This window comes from Ostrinia nubilalis, chromosome 23 (genome assembly GCF_963855985.1).
Source record: "Ostrinia nubilalis chromosome 23, ilOstNubi1.1, whole genome shotgun sequence".
Taxonomy (NCBI): Eukaryota; Metazoa; Arthropoda; class Insecta; order Lepidoptera; family Crambidae; genus Ostrinia; species Ostrinia nubilalis.
Window position 1 is genome coordinate 9,149,741 of NC_087110.1, and position 18,019 is coordinate 9,167,759.

General features: G+C 36.2%; 2 protein-coding genes across 2 annotated transcripts in view; both read left to right on the forward strand.

Annotated features, from left to right (window-relative positions):
- The window catches only part of LOC135083377 (protein Wnt-5b-like), a 49,075-nt gene that overhangs the window by 11,344 nt on the left and 19,712 nt on the right, over positions 1–18,019 (forward strand). Inside the window, exon 3 of the mRNA XM_063978116.1 lies at positions 15,561–15,814. Within this exon, the coding sequence (XP_063834186.1) occupies positions 15,561–15,814 (254 nt within the window). The remainder of the gene's footprint in view (positions 1–15,560; positions 15,815–18,019) is intronic.
- On the forward strand, positions 12,880–13,380 carry LOC135083452 (probable salivary secreted peptide). Its single transcript, XM_063978193.1, has one exon. The coding sequence runs from the start codon at positions 12,922–12,924 to the stop codon at positions 13,276–13,278; it is 357 nt and encodes a 118-aa protein (XP_063834263.1). The 5' UTR covers positions 12,880–12,921; the 3' UTR covers positions 13,279–13,380.

An 18,019-nucleotide genomic window follows, 5' to 3' on the forward strand; every position in this document is an offset into this window, starting at 1 on the left:
TGGTACCGAATTGAATAGGATTATTATGGGAACCGGTATCCACGGGGTGATGGGTCTAATATAAGCCTTCATTAACACAATTATAGGGCATTATGTTCTCGCCCTTACCGTGATGCCATAGATTAAAAACATTATTGGATTGTCGTTGGAACTGCATAGAGAAGTTTGTTCGATATTTAAATTTAAATTTGGGTCGTAGTAAATCAAAAGATAAACGATTATTACGCAGGTTTAGCCTAGGCGCAGACTACAAACTTGTCGGCTGATAGTTGGCCCCGATTATAATTTGTATAAAGAATCGACCGATCCAATGTGCGCATATTGTGACTCAACTATCGGCCAACTAAAAGTCGGTGGTCTGCGCCTAGACTTATTTCTAAGTAGCTTAGTATTTGCTTCTTTATTAACATACCATGCATTTGCAAAACATAACACAGTCCATATACCTACTGTTAATAATTAAGGAACTAGAATAGACTAGACTAGACTAAAATAGCCAAATCTATATATTTGGTTAAGTAAAGTCGTAGCTTTTATTTTATCTACTCTACCTACATATAAAAATAAAATAAATATTTTACAAAATAGTTGTTGGGAACCGATAGGTGGACCAACCTCTTTTTTATATTATCTATGTTTTATACTTTTTTTATTATTTTTGATACCTTTTGTTTAGTTTGAAGTTTATGGTTTTTTGATAGCCGTTGTGGGCAATATTTGCAGAAATATATCTTCATTTTAATCCGAAGGTTTTTCTTATTTCCGCACGCCCGAGCGGCTGTCCGCAACAATAGTCTTCATCATAAATGGTTTTCAGTGTGATTTTAATTTCATCAAAATTTCAATGGACAAATAACAGCTCTATATCATTACCACTCTGGGCCCAAACTCCAACAAATCACGGGTATCTCAGGTCTAACTCAGCCCTATCTTCTTTATGCGTTCGCCATCCGATCCGTTTGACCACCGGTGAACGAAACAAACATAGAAGTGTCCAGAATTATGAATGTCTAGCGTAGCTCAAGATTTAAATCCATTTACTATGGATGGCAGGGAATGGTCCGCGCTGAGACTGTTTGGTTTGGTTTTTTAAGACTACCGACTTTTATGAAATAATAGTTTAGTGATATTTTATTATTTCTTTGTTTTTAGCGAAGCTCGTGTCGCTTATAAAAATGTATTAAAATGTTAGTTTCTCAGTAAGTGAATCAAATTTGTATTCTTAGGAGAAATAAAGTGTCTTTAACCATACTATCTTAATCCTAAAAATATTATAAATGTGTAAGTTTGAGAAGGAGGACGTATGTCTATTGCCCGTTTTCACCATCAATCCCTAATTTTTAAGTGACTCCTATGGCAACACATTACAGGAATTTTGTTTTCATAGGGGTCACTTAAAAATATGAATTAATCGTGAAAACGGGCATTACACGCAAAAACCACTGACTGGATTTTGATCAAGGCCATAATCTAAAATAATTACGATCTGTGAAAAACTGAATTTCATGCGGGGCAAGCCGTAGCCGCGGGCAAAAACTAGTATTATAATAATAAAAGAGTTACCTATATGACCGCCAATACCGCTTGTTGTTGAATATATGGATTGGAACGCCATCTGACATCAACTCGCTTAACTTGCACGATAAATAGATAATGAATGTTATTATGCTTAATTACTCATTAAGTGGCTGACTGCAATGTAAATTAAATATAAATAGGTATCGCTAGATGTCGATACACCACAGAAAGCGATATAGGGAAGAGAACGAAAAACTCCATAACAAGAAAAAATTAGCTTCTATGTTTTTCTCCTTCGCCATCCATCATCGTATAAATGTATTCTAGAACTGTAGCAATAGATTTTATTATTCTGCTTTTATTTTACTCGCGTGCAAGTTTTTAATGGGCCTATAAATATTTTTATTTGAATCAAGGTGATTTGTCTTCTGAATTTTATTGTGGCATTTAGTGAAACGGTAAGTGACTTCTAGGGTCAAATAAATGTTCGGTAGTGTGACAGCTAACTGTAAATTAAAATTAATTGTTTATGTGAAGTATTTTAGGGAGTTGTGGGTTCGATTCCCGAGAATGATACATGTCTACCAGACCTTACCTATCTCAACTGAGTTTGTTGCGGGCGTTGCGGCGCTTCTTCTCAGGACTTCTTAATTTTGTTATAAGTCTTTTATTTTTCTTTTTACTAGGACGATCTGCAAGTGTACTATTTTGACGCCTTTGACTCATTTACTATTTAACTGCAATGAATATGACTCACAATCCCAGTTGATTAATTTTCGCTCTGATTGATTTACACGTACTCGATGTGTCACGTAAATACTGTACAGTCAACACCTCTAGGTATACTTACGTAGGTTTTTGTTGCTAAATAGCACAATTAAGAAGGTAGAGACAGAAAATTCTAGTTTAATGTGAGAAAGTAAAGACTTAGCTTGTAGGTATTCGATACGACACTTAGAACTCGATTCATTCTGTGATGGATTTTCAAAGCCTGAAAATCGTATTTTTGCGTTCCTTAACACGTGCTTTACACTTTTTGTAAATACATTGATATTTTTTAATTAATTGCACTTAATTTAGATCTAAATGCGTTATTTATGCATAGTTTAAAAATAACGCTAAATAAAATACGAAATCCACTGTCACTTTAATTTGAAACCATAGATCTCTATAGTGTAGTTAAAACCTCCCCACAGCGCACTTCTTAAATGAATATTCGCGTAAGTGTGTCCAACACCGCCGAAGTCCACCTCCGCCGAAGCCCCATCTTCCAAGTTATTGTCTATGACCTTTATAGCTGTGATCACGTTGTCCTGCTCTTCGTAGTACTGAGGGAACGCGACGTCCGATGTCCGAATAACAAAAGGTATTTTTTGATGCACACTTTTGTGTAGTAGCCGGTCGGTCTCTGATTGCGTCCCTAGTAAAACAACTTCACCGTTAACTTTTTTTATTGACCACAGAAAATAGGCCAGGAAATGAAAAGTTATTAACTTGAACATTTTTTTTAAATTTTGAACACAAAAGATAGCCGATATGCGTAATGTATGAAAACACAGTGATGTTCACTGTTTTGATGCTAACCTACATGTGACTTAGATAAAAACGTGATAAGATCGATATGATAAATGTGATAGTATCAGAAGTAATTTAGTTTATCAGTAGCTTAAGGGAATAAATAGTTAGGATGCAAATGCAATGTTATCAGCCGCTCTACTTTCTTTTCGCTGGGTTACTGGACCTTATTCCATTGCAATAAAGTTGATAAACTCTCCAATTATTTTGCATGAAACTTTTAAGTTTAAACTTTTAACTTATTTTATTTAATTTTTTTTTTCGATATCCTATCTCTACATTAATTGACCGACCACTTGTTAGAATTTATTTGGGTAACTGAATACTTATTAATGAATTTTTATATTACTATATTATGTTGGTGCTTCATACAAACCTTTGTGATCGAACGGGGTCATTTAAACCTAGAAGATTTATTTCTTTATATTGCACAACATTTATAGGCGAACTTAATGCTGATTTAACAGTATATTAGCACAATAACGTAGGCATGAAGAAATAACTATTAATAAATTGTAATAAGCGTTGTTTACTAACTAGCCTTCGTGGAAATGACTCACTTTCCACTGTACGGTTTGTTTAAACTTTAAATGATAAGCATGCGTATGACGTCACTGTACATATTACCTGGTCCAATCGTCATCTCAGGTATTGTAATAATTCGCACTTGTTTTTCAAAAGAGGCAGACTTTTTAACCGACTTCAACAGAATGAGGAGATTCTCAATTCGGTTGTTATTTTAACTGATGGCAAAGAAATGATGTAAGTTACTTACGGCTATACAAATACAGCTAGATGGCACTAGTAGTATAATAGTGTTTTATTAAATCGAACCCAGAACCTCTGCGTGAGAGACAAACACTCCAACCACCACTAAACCAAGGATCTACCTAGATCTAATAATTGCAGTAGGATTATTTCTTTAGTAGGTAACTTAATGTATTTTTAAATATCACTTGCAGAACGTTACACTATTATAATTTAAATTATCTTAATCATTTCTTCATTGTATTGAAAATCATAACGATTTCAAGGTTATTTTCGATGTAGGTAAACATTCAAAATTATTATCCTTATTTACAATTATTTTAAAGTTTCCGTCGTGATTTCCTGACATAGTAAAAACTAACGCATTTAATTCAGATTACTTGCCTGACTTTAACACATTTTTAAATAAATAACGACACTCTTTAAAAAAATTTAATCTCAATCAAGCACATCACGCATAAATATCAATTTTGTATTTCAGTCCGGACCCTCTCTCGCTTTTCAGTTTAATATTCACGAAATTGAATCCGATCCCTCCTCGGGTGATCGAGGGTTCTGCCAGTCCATTCTCCATGTCCAGGATAGCTATCCCTTTAATCTTCTGATCTCCCAATGGATACTCGTAGAAAATCTCCTGCTCCCTCTTTATCAAGGGTATAGCGGTCGCCTCTACGATTCTTTCGTGCACTTTCCTCACTAGTCCGTTGTAATCAAACACAGTTCCTGCCGTTATGGTTTTGGTATTCGCTACCACTAATACAGTGGACAGAATAAAAAGTAATTTAAACATGGTGGACGCGAGTTCAAACCGCGGCGTTGTTTACGCGAATGACGTCTGGTGGGCGAGCGAGATGACAGCATGTAGAAAGAGAGGCCGTGAGGTCAAATGTCTTGAATGTAGCTTATCGGAACCTAAGGCGGAGTTTACATGGGTTATCTGTGATTTTCCTTAGGTTGTAAGGTCAGGATACATCAATACGAGAGTGAGTAACAACAATTATTATAATAATGTGATCTATCTGTCAATAAGTCAGTGGCAAAATATTTTTTAGAATCTTGATGCCTTGATTGAAGGTCTAGAAATAAACGGTCCTTGAATCGTTTGATTACGATAATAACTTATTACAGGGGGTTTTCTACGAGTTTCTTTCAGAAAACTTTAATCCAGTAGGAATAGAGTTTGTGAATATCGAAAATGGTATTGAAAAACAAGCTAATGAGCAACTATTAATTTACTAAACATAGAGTTGTGTAGCGTTAAGACAATGATATTAGAACAGAATTGTATTCATTTAAAATTATTAGTGTGACACCACTTATTTGAGTCATGAAGATTGAAGATGTCATCAATGTAAATTATCATCAGGTCACAATAATCTCCAATACAGAAGCACAGCACGACCCACTTTAATTTACCAGAGGCAAATGGAGGGTTTGCCTACACTCTCCACACTGGCCAGACGGGCTGAAGAGGCCAAATAGAAAGAAATAATACACAAAATCATCACAAACTTAGCACATTTATTGAACAGACACATTAATACACCAACACACACTTCAATACAAAACCTCACGCGTATATTTCAATCTGAAAATTATATCCCGACCCCCTTTCACTCTTCAGCTTGATATGTACATTGTTAAATCCCAGCCCTCCCAAAGTAATGGACGGCTCAGCCATTCCTTCGTCCAAATCCTTTATAGCGATGCCTTTGATGATGTTGTTGCCTTCAAGTTCAAATATCTCCTCATCTGTTCTTTTGAAGAAGGGGATGGAGTTTCTTTGGACATTTTTCGATCCTACCAGTCTCACGAGGCCTGTCGATTCATTTGTCAAGCCCACGGAGACCGATTTCGACTGTGCTAGAGTTACTAAGGCACAGAAAAGTAAAATATATTTCGTAAACATGTTCGTTTAGTGCGAGGCGCTCGCTCGAAAGATACAGTCGTACTGACTGTGTCAAATGTCGAGGTCTAATTAGTTTATCGAACTTAAATGAGGTTTACAGAGCATTAGTTTATTAGATGGAATCTTATAGACAGATGTACCTACTCATTATTGAACACTGCACAAAACCGAGAAGTAAAAGAATACAAAATTGAAAGGTCTAATTTAGGCGGTCTTATTGTTAAGAAGCGTTCTCTTCCAGAATGTTCCAGATATCCCAGGGAGAAGACAGACAGCCATCAGTAATTCAGTGTCTTATTAATTTGATTCAAGATTCAACTCAAAGTGGTTTATTGAATGAAAACACTTAAAATGCTAAAGGAATATAATATGTATATTGAAATGTAGAGAGAAAATAGCACTCATTGCAACTTACACTGTCACACTTATCTATCATAATTACTTGGTTTTAAGTTTTAAATCTATCATTATCAAAAGTTGGAAATTGTATGAAAATTCCGCTGTCATGTAAACCCAGCTTAACGATTGTTTAAAACACATACTTGACGCATCAAGATCACTTCCATCTTGAGTTGTAAAACTACAAGCAATCTTGAACTCTATGCCTCACACATCAAGGAATTCAAATACGAGCAACTATACCAACTCGTATAATCACAAGGCTGCAAAGAGGTCACACAATGTGTGAATGATTTGACCGCAAGATTATGGACTTTATCGCGATTGTAATAAGAGCTATCGTGTATTTTGTTGTTGATCTTTTAAAGCAATGGAAAAAGTTATTTCCCGTGATGTCTAGACTTCAAGCCAAAGCTCACAAGGAAACATAAACTGATTAAAACCACATATCCACTTTGCGTCCGCCACCAACCGGCCATTGTGGAAATCATTGGGGGAGGCCTATGTTCAGCAGTGGACGTCCAATGGATGAAATGATGATGATGATGACATTGCATTGCATACCTTTCTTGGGAATCGAACCCTTGATAAAAAGGTTCTAGCAATCGACGATGATCTTGTAAGCAACAATAGCTGAATGGTGAAGGTGCCCAACTCGTGATCCGAGGAACGCGGGTTCGATCTAAGTTGGAACACACTCGCAACACAAAGATATTTTTTTAGCTTACCACGAGGGGTTGACGGGAAATCTAAATATAATAACTCAAAGGTGACTGACTGAGTGACTGACTGACATAGTGATCAGCACAGCCCAAACTACTGGACGGATCGGGCTGAAATTTGGCATGCAGGTAGATGTTATGACGTAGGCATCCGCTAAGAAAGGATTTTACGAAACTCCACCCCTAAGGGGGTAAAACGGGATCCACGCGTACGAAGTCGCGGGCGGCCGCTAGTCACTAATATTCTTTAAAAAACACACCAATTACGATCCTCCATAAGACTTGTACAAAGGCAATTACTTAGATGTATTTCCTTGCCGATAAGTAAATTAAGTAAACATTTGGCTATATAATTTAGCTTGACAATTTTACACGACACCGCATAAATAACTGGACGTTACGTGAATCATCAAGGCTGAACATTAATCTAGTGACGCAGTATGAAATAAACATCAGTCCGTAAAGTTTACCAAAAATTACAAATAATGTAAGATACTTTACTTTGTGAGGGAAATCCCAATTCTACGTTCAATAGTTACCTATTTGTAAAACAATTCTGGGTGAATTGTCTACCAAGAAATTCTGGTAAATTGAAAACATTTAATTGGATGACCTAACTCCTCAATATTTTTTACTTAGAGAGAAGTTAATTGATGTAAATTATTATGATCATTCATTTAAGTCCATACTTTTGTGCTTAATCCGAATAATCGAGATGAAATTAAACATCAAAACAATAAACAAACAATTTAATTTTAGTAACACAGTTCTCAACTAGGTGCAACAAACCGCAGAGATACATTAAACGTTATTACATGTTACTGCCAATAATCTTAATTATTATAAACATACTTATTAAATACACTTCAGATCACTTCTTACCGTTACGATTAAAGTAAAAGTTCGACTGAATAGCGTACACTTCGACCCAATAGTTGAATCCGCGAAAGACCGAGGGGCTGTCCAGCTCTATCGTCACAAATCTCTGCCCAATGCCTCCTGCTTTGACGTACGCTTCTCCCCACTTGTCTTCCCTCAAATCCTTGATGGCAATCGCACTGATGACTTCATAGCTCGAGCAGTTCACGGTAAAAGTGTCTGATCGCACCCAAATCGCCGGATTCTCTTGATGAATCTTACTGTAGATCAATTTCGAACTCGCATCTGGATACCCCAAGTACAAATCGTGAGACCACGTCCCAACGAAAAGCAAACAAATTATTGATAGAATATTCAACGCCATTGTGGATTCAGACGAGTATTCTGGACTGAGATTACTATCAAAATAGATCAGTCAGTTGGAAATCCATCGTCGATTTATTTGAAAAAGTAATTAGCGACACAGTGAGAAGAGACTACGAGTACCTGAATGGGCATAGTGACATCAGATTCGACGTTACAGCAACCAATAATAGTAAATCAGTTGAACCAACGTGACTTCCTCGTAAAATTAAGCAATATATCACACTAAATGAACTATACAGAATTGGCTTTAGCAGTAAACTGCGAAGAATAACATGAATAGGTGCTGTGATCTCATGGCTTTGCTAATTTGCTGACTAATTTCCATGGTATATAAGGCGTACAGATGAAGACAAGTTTATTTGAGACTTGCTCCTCTTAGATCAAAGTGAAAATGTTCAAAACAATAGCGATTCTGACAATAGTATACCTGTCAGTTGCAGAATGCAACGATATAAGAATAGGCTACGTTCAGCCTCAATCGAAGAAGATCTACAGTGAAATAAAGGAGGCAAATCCCGCGTTGTGGACCAGGACAGATGACGTCATAATCAATGCCCCTGGCAATGAGCTTATCACGGCTGTGTACGTCACGGATTTGAGGGATGACAAGGATGGGGAAGCCTACATAGAGAGCGGCGGAGTTGGGACCAAGAGTGTGACAGTGAGGCTAAAGAGTCCATCGATTCTGCGAGGGTATAAATTTGAAATTGAAGTGTATGCCAGTGATCCCAACGCCAGATATTACTATAGTAAAGGAGGAGCCTTGCCAGTTTTCGACGCGTCAGTACAGTACCCGGTGAAATATTGATTGGACTGATAGTAAATAATACTGTGTTTTGTGATTTTTTATATTTTGTGGCTGTTTAAAGATGAGATGAGTAAAGTTTTAAATTCTTAAACAGTTTTTTTATTTCATTACCTATACCTTAAGTTTTACGATATAAAGTAATCTATTTGTTAATTTATGATAAACATTTGGTTTAACTTTAACATTATCCTATTTAAAAGGGGAAACCCTCATAAAGGATAACACTACCTTGTGATTGTGACATTGGTTCATTGTCTTTAGTGACATCACTTGAGGAAAGTGCAGAATTATACATCATAATAGATGCTTTCCATTATATTATTATTGAATAAGAACATTACAATTCTATCTATCCATAAATGTATGACACATACCATACCTACTGCGCAGAATTTCTTACAGTTAGATAATTAAATAAGGTCGAATCATTTCATCTGTGATTCACAATTGATTTATTATCATGTTATTTACATGCTGTACTGTAGGTAGGTACTGTTGTGAAAACATTGACAAAGACCTACTTAAGGACTCTACTGTGACCTGTGACTCTACATAGCAAGCCGACTTGTTCTTTTTTTGACGACTCTTGTTGACGAATCAGCGGGTTTGGTGGGTAGAATGCATTAGGTAAACTTCCGACAGCGACGTAATGCAACAAACTAATACGCAAAAGTACCTACAATTTATGCAAATTCTTGAGTTACCTAATAGGTAATGAAGAATGTTCACTAATTTTGTTTTTTAGCTTTCTGTATTCTCTGTTAAAAATAAAAAATACACGTGAAAGAATTATTTCGATACGTCAATTATTTTCCAAGATATTGAATTTTAAAAGTGCGGGCGGCGGCCGACCCGCCATTTTATGCGCGTGACGTCATATTACAGTGACTGGCTCATATTTGTATGGGTGGAATCTTGCAAGCTGAATAAAGACCCACTTCCAGGCAACCGATTAAGCTGAAATTTCGCAAACACATGTGATTTGGATGACCATGCAATATTATGATGAGATGGAGCTGATCTGATGATGGAGCTGGAAGGTGGCCATAGGAACTCTATAATAAAACGACTTAAATCCATCGAGTTTGGGCTCGTTCGTTTTGTATTGATGAGTACTTTAATTCTATATAGTAATCAGGGTCTAATGATGGAGCTGGAAGGTAATTCGCAATAAAATGACACAATCGCATCAAGTTTGGGTTTGGTTCAATTTTAATTTCTGTGATGGGTCTGGGGGTTAATATGTATAATAAGTTTGTATTTACAAAAAAAAATGTATTTAAGTATGTTTATATCCGTTTTCTAGTGAGCGGACACTGTGAATGTACGTCACGCGGGGTCACGTGACCGTCGGCGGGACTCAATATTTATGCGAACTTTGAATGCCTATAAAATCATAACTACTGGGTATTTTTGAATGAAATAAAAACTAATGTATTTGTAAATGTAAAAGCCTAACTGTAACATAGGTTTCAAGTGATTTTGCATACCTAGTAACATTCTCAATTACATTTCTACAAAAAAACTGTTACTTGATCTTCTGTATTGGTTTGTGTCAAGTTTTCAGTTATCGACACTTCCATTCAACTAATGCTTCGGTTTGCAATATGAACATGCAATAAATAACCCGACTGATCGACGATCTGGTCAGCAGAAGTTCGCGGGAAGTAGGTACCTGGATGCGGGCAGCGTAGGACCGGTCGTTTTGGAAATCCTTGGGGGAGGCCTTTGTCCAGCAGTGGACGTCATTTGGCTGAAACGAACGAAGTAAAAATAAACTACCATTTTAATCTACGATTTATTTCGTTTCAAGACTAATCCCTCGTTCCTGTATAGCCAGAAACTGTTAGGGCTCCAACGAAACCCAACCAGTGAAAGATAAGTAGGTATTCCCAGAGGTTAGCCTAGCTTACTGTCTTGGAACGACGAATTTAATCTGAAGAATACCTATAGTTACCTAGACTAGAAGGACTTCGAATTAAATCTATACTAATATTATAAAGTTGAAGAGTTTGTTTGTTTGTTTACCTGAACGCGCTAATCTCCGGAACTACTGGTCCAATTTGAAAAATTCTTTCAGTGTTAGATAGCCCATTCATCGAGGAAGGCTATAGGCTATACAACATCACGCTACTATCAATAGGAGCAGAGCAATAATGAAAAATGTTGCGAAAACGGATTTTCACGCGTACGAAGTCGCGGGCACAGCTAATAGTTAACTTATATAATTCGAAGTTTTTTTGTTATAAAATATCTGTATTATTTTTGGTACTTCGTTAAACGTGTTTTGGAAAAGTTAATTTGACTAGCTTGTTTTTATCCTAATATGTACCGAACTAATATTATTGGTTACATTACGGAAACTTGTGACAGGTTGTTTGCTGTGACGAGCGCCATCTCGTGACAGGAGCGATACGTCTTGCAGTGTATGCACAGTGGATAGGTGTATGCGATAATCAGTGTTTTAATAACTTTAAATAACTTTAAAAGCGAATACCGGAGTTCAAAAACACAAGAATGCCCGGAATTAGCAATCGATTTTGCACAGTGGTTATCCCTCCCTAAAATACAAATTATTTTTTGCACATTGTCGTTTATTTACCCATTTTTATTTACGCCTAAAGATATTTAGGGCAGATTTTTCAATCGTCGGATAACTCTTAAAAAACTGAAAAATAACTTTGGCAGTTTCAGTAAGGGAAATACATCAAAATAACAAGCTTATTCTTCAGTTAAAAAATAATCTGACGATTGAAAAATCCTTATCAATGAAAGTTACTTTGATTAACATAAGATTGTTCTAAAACACAGGTCGTTTCGTTCGTTTCAGCCAAATGACGTCCACTGCTGGAACACACAAGTAACACAATTTAATAACCGCAACATAATTACAGGAAATAAGTTTCCCATAATTATCATGCCGGAAAATGATAATAACTAGTAGATATAATTTAATAAATTATTTCTTTATTGAATCTGAATATTTCTTTGGTCCTGATTTTGAAGCAAGTTCATGTTTGATTTGTGGATGGCAAAATACTATAAAAAGCCATTTATTTTGAACAAGAATTATTGACTAATGACGCTTCTGTGTAATAAGTAGTGATTAAACTCTACAAATGTCAAACATTTAAGATGATTTTCCAAATGAAACATACAAGAAAGAAAGAAAAATATAATGTATAAATATGCCAAAAGGAACACTTGCTCAGCATAATATCCTGACGATTCAGGAGCATTTCAGGACACTGATTTTCAGCAGGTGCCTTGGGCACTAAAAGCCTGTAGTGATAACGGAAAATCCAGTTTGTATTTAAATAGTTGGATAGTGTCTTGTTTTTTGGAAATGCTTTTACGTCACATAAAATCAACATTACAGCTCACAAAATAACAAAGAGGAAAGAAAACTACTTTCCTGCATAGCTTATTAATTCTTGAAGTATTTTGTTTGGTCACATTGACTTTGTGGCGCTCCCGCGTCGGTGTTTTAACGATAACAAGTTTAAATATTTGTTACTTACAAATGACAATGTTATGTTAGAGATTACCATGACCAGTACCTATAAGAAAACTTTTTAAAAACTAATTTTCTAAATAAAGGCTGAAACTTTCAATAACAATTTTTTTCTTAAACTAAGAAATTTCATGCTACGAAAACGCGCATAATCACTAAGTCCATTAAGAGGAACCGATTGATAAAGTTTCGCTGCAATCATTATAACTCAATTAGATGGTTAGTAATATCTAAAAACATTACATATTTTTTTGGAAAATCGTTCTTATTACAACCACATAAGATACCGGTATTTATGTAAAACGTCGTCCATGCATGATCTAATATCGCCCAAAAAAAATCGGCTATTTTCCTTATCTCTACATTTCCCGCACTTACTTGTCACACTCTCGCATAACTCGCTCCGCGCATATAAAACAACGCCACGCAATTAGCACCTCAGTAACGAACGACCGACGTCAAGATGCGTGCCTTAACAATCCTGTCGATTTTCTGCCTCATCGCTGCCTACAACTGCCAGAGCCACGACCTGGCTCTAGGCCAAGCAACGTACGGAGATGTCGTGATATACAAAGTGAACGAATACAAATACGGATTCCCTTTGATGGTCAGGAAAAGCGACATTGAATACCCAGAGGCGGGACAAACCAACTTTGCTTACATCAGAGCTATCTTCATAAAGGACAACGTGAGAGACGGCACCGGGGGATACCCTACCGTGTCAGCTGGAGGCGTAGGACAAAGATTTGCCAAGATCAAGCTGAAGAGTCAAAGAGGCTACGGCTTCAACTTCACAGTGACCATCTACGGACGATACTGAACTCCTAAGTAGTGATGCTCGCCTAGTACTTTGTTGTGATACGGTGCCAAATATCATAGTGATTTTATATTTATTGCAGTATTAAATTATTTTCGTTCTAAATTGTGTTCGTAATTTAAATAAGGGTTGATTTTTCAATCGTCAGATATCTTCTAACCGAAGAATAAACTTTTCATTTTAACTTTTCCCTAAATGAAACTGTGAATGTTACAATTCTTGATTTACCTAATAGTTATTCGACAATTGAAAAATCACACTTAACACGCTGAGTTTATCTTTTGAGGTTTTCATCAAAGTTTCTTTAAAAAAAAAAAATAGAAAAGAACACTGTTTTTCCACAGTGATGTCACAACATAGGAAAGTTTTCGAATACATTTTAACATTTCTTTTGTTCAAACAAAACCATTAGGTACCTACTTGTATTAGGATTCCCTGTTATCTCGAATATGTAAATTAATTAATTAACATTTAAATGTCAAGTTAACAAGGACATTAACAACTACTTGAATAATCTGAAACTGAAATAACTGAATAACATTGTTTCAAAACTCAACAAATGTACAAAAATTTTCACAATATGTAATCTTTATAATTTAAGAATACGGTTTGATTTTCTTATCGCTATTATAATTATTTGCCCTCGTACCATTGTAGTTACGTTAAGAGTTATAATAGCATTCTACTCACCTTATATCTTCAAGAACAAAACATAGTTTTCAGACAATAGCATCTTATGGGTATGGATAAAAATATAGTGCTCTATGACAGTAACTCTATCTGTTAGGTTTACACAGCGATACATTTTGAAAAAATAAATCTTGATTTAATAAGTAAGTATAGGCACAGACAATATAATACTAGTGTATAGGGGATAATAATAATAGGGAATGAAAAATGATAATATTAAAAATATGTAGTACAATTAATAATATAGTAAGTGCTCCAAATAACTCTGTCAGTCTATTAGGCTTCAAGTTGGCGCTTAGGTATTTGATTTTCCTTAAACTGACTCTATACCTACTAAATTTTTTATCAGGTTCTGTAATCCAGGCGTCACAACAGAGAGAAGTTTTGAATTTTAATTTTGCAATACATATCTAGTAAGTATAGATTCTTTCAATAAATTAAAAGAGGTAAGCGCACTCTAACAATACAGTCATCAATGAGTCAATATTTGCTCAAGCAATGAAGCACAATATCTAGAATAACGATAAATGAAATCGTTAACTAAATAGATTATGTTTGCACAGCATGACAGTCTGACACAATCGCTGAACACACATTTCCTCAGTGTAACCCAAATATAAACAGGTAAAGTTGAAATATTTGTTAATCAGACGAACAAACTGTAGTATAAAAATAAATGCTGCTTAAAAATTTTCATTATCATTATCGTTCGTTACATAGGCAACTGTGCTTGCTGGTTCAAATTCCGCTGGGACAATATGTTAGAGTAATCGAGTTACAGAAGATACAGTATCTAAATAATAGCTGTTTGTTTATCAAAAGAAGTTCCCATAGTCCGAACTAAGTATATTACCTATTCGAATTAAAATTCTTTATGGTGCTATTGCTATACCACAACTTACAAAGGATCTTCAAAAATTAGGCCAGTTAACCTGCTTAATAATGCTAATGTTGTATTAAACGTTATTACTTTATTAGGTAATTCAAATGTAGAGACAGATAATATTAGAGATGTAGAGATTTATCTATACTGTCATACTTAACCACAAAAAGCTCTACCAACAATAAAACGGTTTAAAAACATCACGTTCTTTGGTTAATTTAGAGTTAGACCATTTATTACCAAGAGAGAGGTCAAAATGCATTCGTAAATAACTCAAGTTGACAGTTCGTACATTTATTAACTTCAAACTATTATGGAGTATCTTAAATATTGTAATGTTAAAGCGACGTTTACTAAACGATGCTATTTGTAAATATTATTTGGGATCACATTCCAAACTTGATAAAATGGTCATAGTTGAGGTAAAGTTAAAGTTTTATTTAACGAAGCTAACTATAACTTAGACCGACAAATAATTTACACAGTTTATTTGGTAAATGTGACATTACTATAACAAAATCCTAGACGAATTCAGGAGAATGGCAGTAGGATTCTAAAATTAAATCTAGAGCTGGTAAATTTAATGTTTTAAGACTAGAATTTGAGTGCTGAGAAACCAGTTACAGTTTGCAAAAACCCTAATGTGTATTGTTCCAGAATATAACATAAGGACTTCTCTAACCATTATTAAAAACCTAAAACCTTTTTCCAGCTCCATGGGTCTCCTAGACTTCGAGAAGTGGACGCACCGGGACCTCTTCGCCGAGAAGTCCAGGCTTTGCGCCAGGATCCGCGGCCTGACGCCTGGCCAGAGGCGCGTCTGCCGTCGCCACAGAGACCACATGCCTGTCGTCAGTGCTGGAGTGAAACAGGGGATTGAGGAGTGCCAGTACCAGTTTAGAGAGAGGCGATGGAACTGTACTATCACGGGAGATGGGACGGTGTTTGGACCCTTGACTCTGATAGGTAAGAACATAGTACTTATCCTCTCTAGCAAGAGACGCGTCTGATAAAGGTATAGAGACCATAATATGCAGATCGTCAGCGCTAGAGTGAAGCAGGAAATCGAGGAGTGCCCGCACCAGTTCAGGGAAAGGCGGTGGAATTTTACTATCACGGGAAATGGGAGAGTGTTTGGGCTTTTGACTCTGATAGGTAAGAACATGCTAATCCTCATAACCCAGAGGCATGTCTACTGAAGATACAGAGACCACATGCCGGTCGTCAGTGCCGGACTGAGGCAGGGAATCGAAGAGTGCCAGCCAGTTCCAGTTTAAGGAAAGGCGATGGAACTGTACCATTACGGGAGATGGGACGGTGTTTGGGTCCGTGATGCTAATAGGTAAGAACATACTAATCCTACCAGGCCAGAGGCGGTCTACTGAAGATACAGAGACCACATGCCTGTCGTCAGTGCTGGAGTAAAACAGGGGATTGAAGAGTGTCAACACCAGTTTAGAGAGAGGCGATGGAACTGTACTATTACGGGAGATGGGACGGTGTTTGGGCCTTTGACTCTAATAGGTAAGAACATAGTAGGTACTTTCCTTTCTAGCAAGAGACGCGTCTGATGAAGGTATAGAGACCACATGCCGATCGTCAGTGCCGGAGTGAAGCAGGGAATCGAAGAGTGCCAGCACCAGTTTAGAGAGAGGCGGTGGAACTGTACTATCACGGGAGATGGGACGGTGTTTGGGCCCTTGACTTTAATAGGTAAGAACATAGTAATCCTACCAGGTCAGAGGCGCGTCTGCCGCCGCCATAGAGACCACATGCCGATCGTCAGTGCCGGAGTAAAACAGGGGATTGAGGAGTGCCAACACCAGTTTAGAGAGAGGCGATGGAACTGTACTGTCACGGGAGATGGGACGGTGTTTGGGCCCTTGACTTTAATAGGTAAGAACATACTAATCATAAACATAGTAATTGTTAGATGACGCGTCTGCCGATGTCATAGAGATCACATGCCGATCATCAGTGCTGGAGTGAGGCAGGGGATCGAAGGCTAAATTTCCTACAAGATGAAACAAAAGCGTCTATTTTTAGGATAAAGTATTTTTCCTTCAAGGATTGTCTCTAAGAAAATAAGAAGCTAAACTATTGTTGGCATGTAAAAGATAAAACTGCGATAAATTCTCTTAAACGCAAGAAAGCGTTGACATTAGTGTTGTAGGAAGGAGGACCGATTTTCCATCGTAGCGATATCTTAAATATTTTAAATGCTAAATCTTTATAGCAGCAGCAGTCCTGTGAAACATTTTTAATTATTTATTTCTCTATTTTTCGTTTAATGGTTTTACTGAAATAAATAATTAAGAACTGAGATAGAATGCGCTGGTACTTACCTACATAAATGGTAGATTAGAGTAGAATTGAGTCATACCTAGGCGAATAAATTAAATTGTTAATAAGAAATTAGAAGGTATAAAAAGTAGGTATGTACAGAGGTAGGTACCTAACAATTGTTTGGTACAGACGAAGTCCATAGTAAGTAATTTATGCTTAGTTTAAGACCAGATGGTTGTGCATAATATCCAATTCTTGCTTTTAATTAAATGAAATGGATAATACATACCTACTCGTATTATTGCAATAGTGTCTATTACAAATCACAGACTCACAGATTTATCTCTGAGATTTGTAACATTTCGATATACCTACCGTGTCTTTCCCTAATCCCTTATCGAAATAAAACAATAAAAATATCGTTAGGCACTACGCTAGCGTGACGCAATAAAAAATAATATCACTATCCCTTGAAATATTATATCCTTATTCTCGAGGAAATGTCCTAGACTATACGAGTACCTACTTCTTACTGCGAGAAAAATATTGCTATCACAATCTTGTTTTGTACTCGAGATCCAATTATGTTTTGTTCACTATGCGTAGTTAATCCAAGTGTACTAATAAATAAAGCAAATTACAGACATGACGTCACTTTTTCGTGAACTCAATGCCTAACTGTAATGTTAAAGCCAATAAACATTGTTTTACCGTTAACTTAGAACTAATTGAGTTTTCAGGTTTGTAATTTTGTTTTCTTTTAGAGAAATTGTGTGTTGAATAGTGACAATTTCAAAATGAAAATTACAAAATTAACTTATAGTCCAGTAGAATTAGCTTTTAAATCGGAAATAATTCCAACAAAAGATTTTATTGTTTTAATGG

Bases quoted from the DNA above. Each gene is read 5' to 3' on its own strand.
- LOC135083452 (XM_063978193.1), top strand. From the start codon at position 12,922: ATGCGTGCCTTAACAATCCTGTCGATTTTCTGCCTCATCGCTGCCTAC.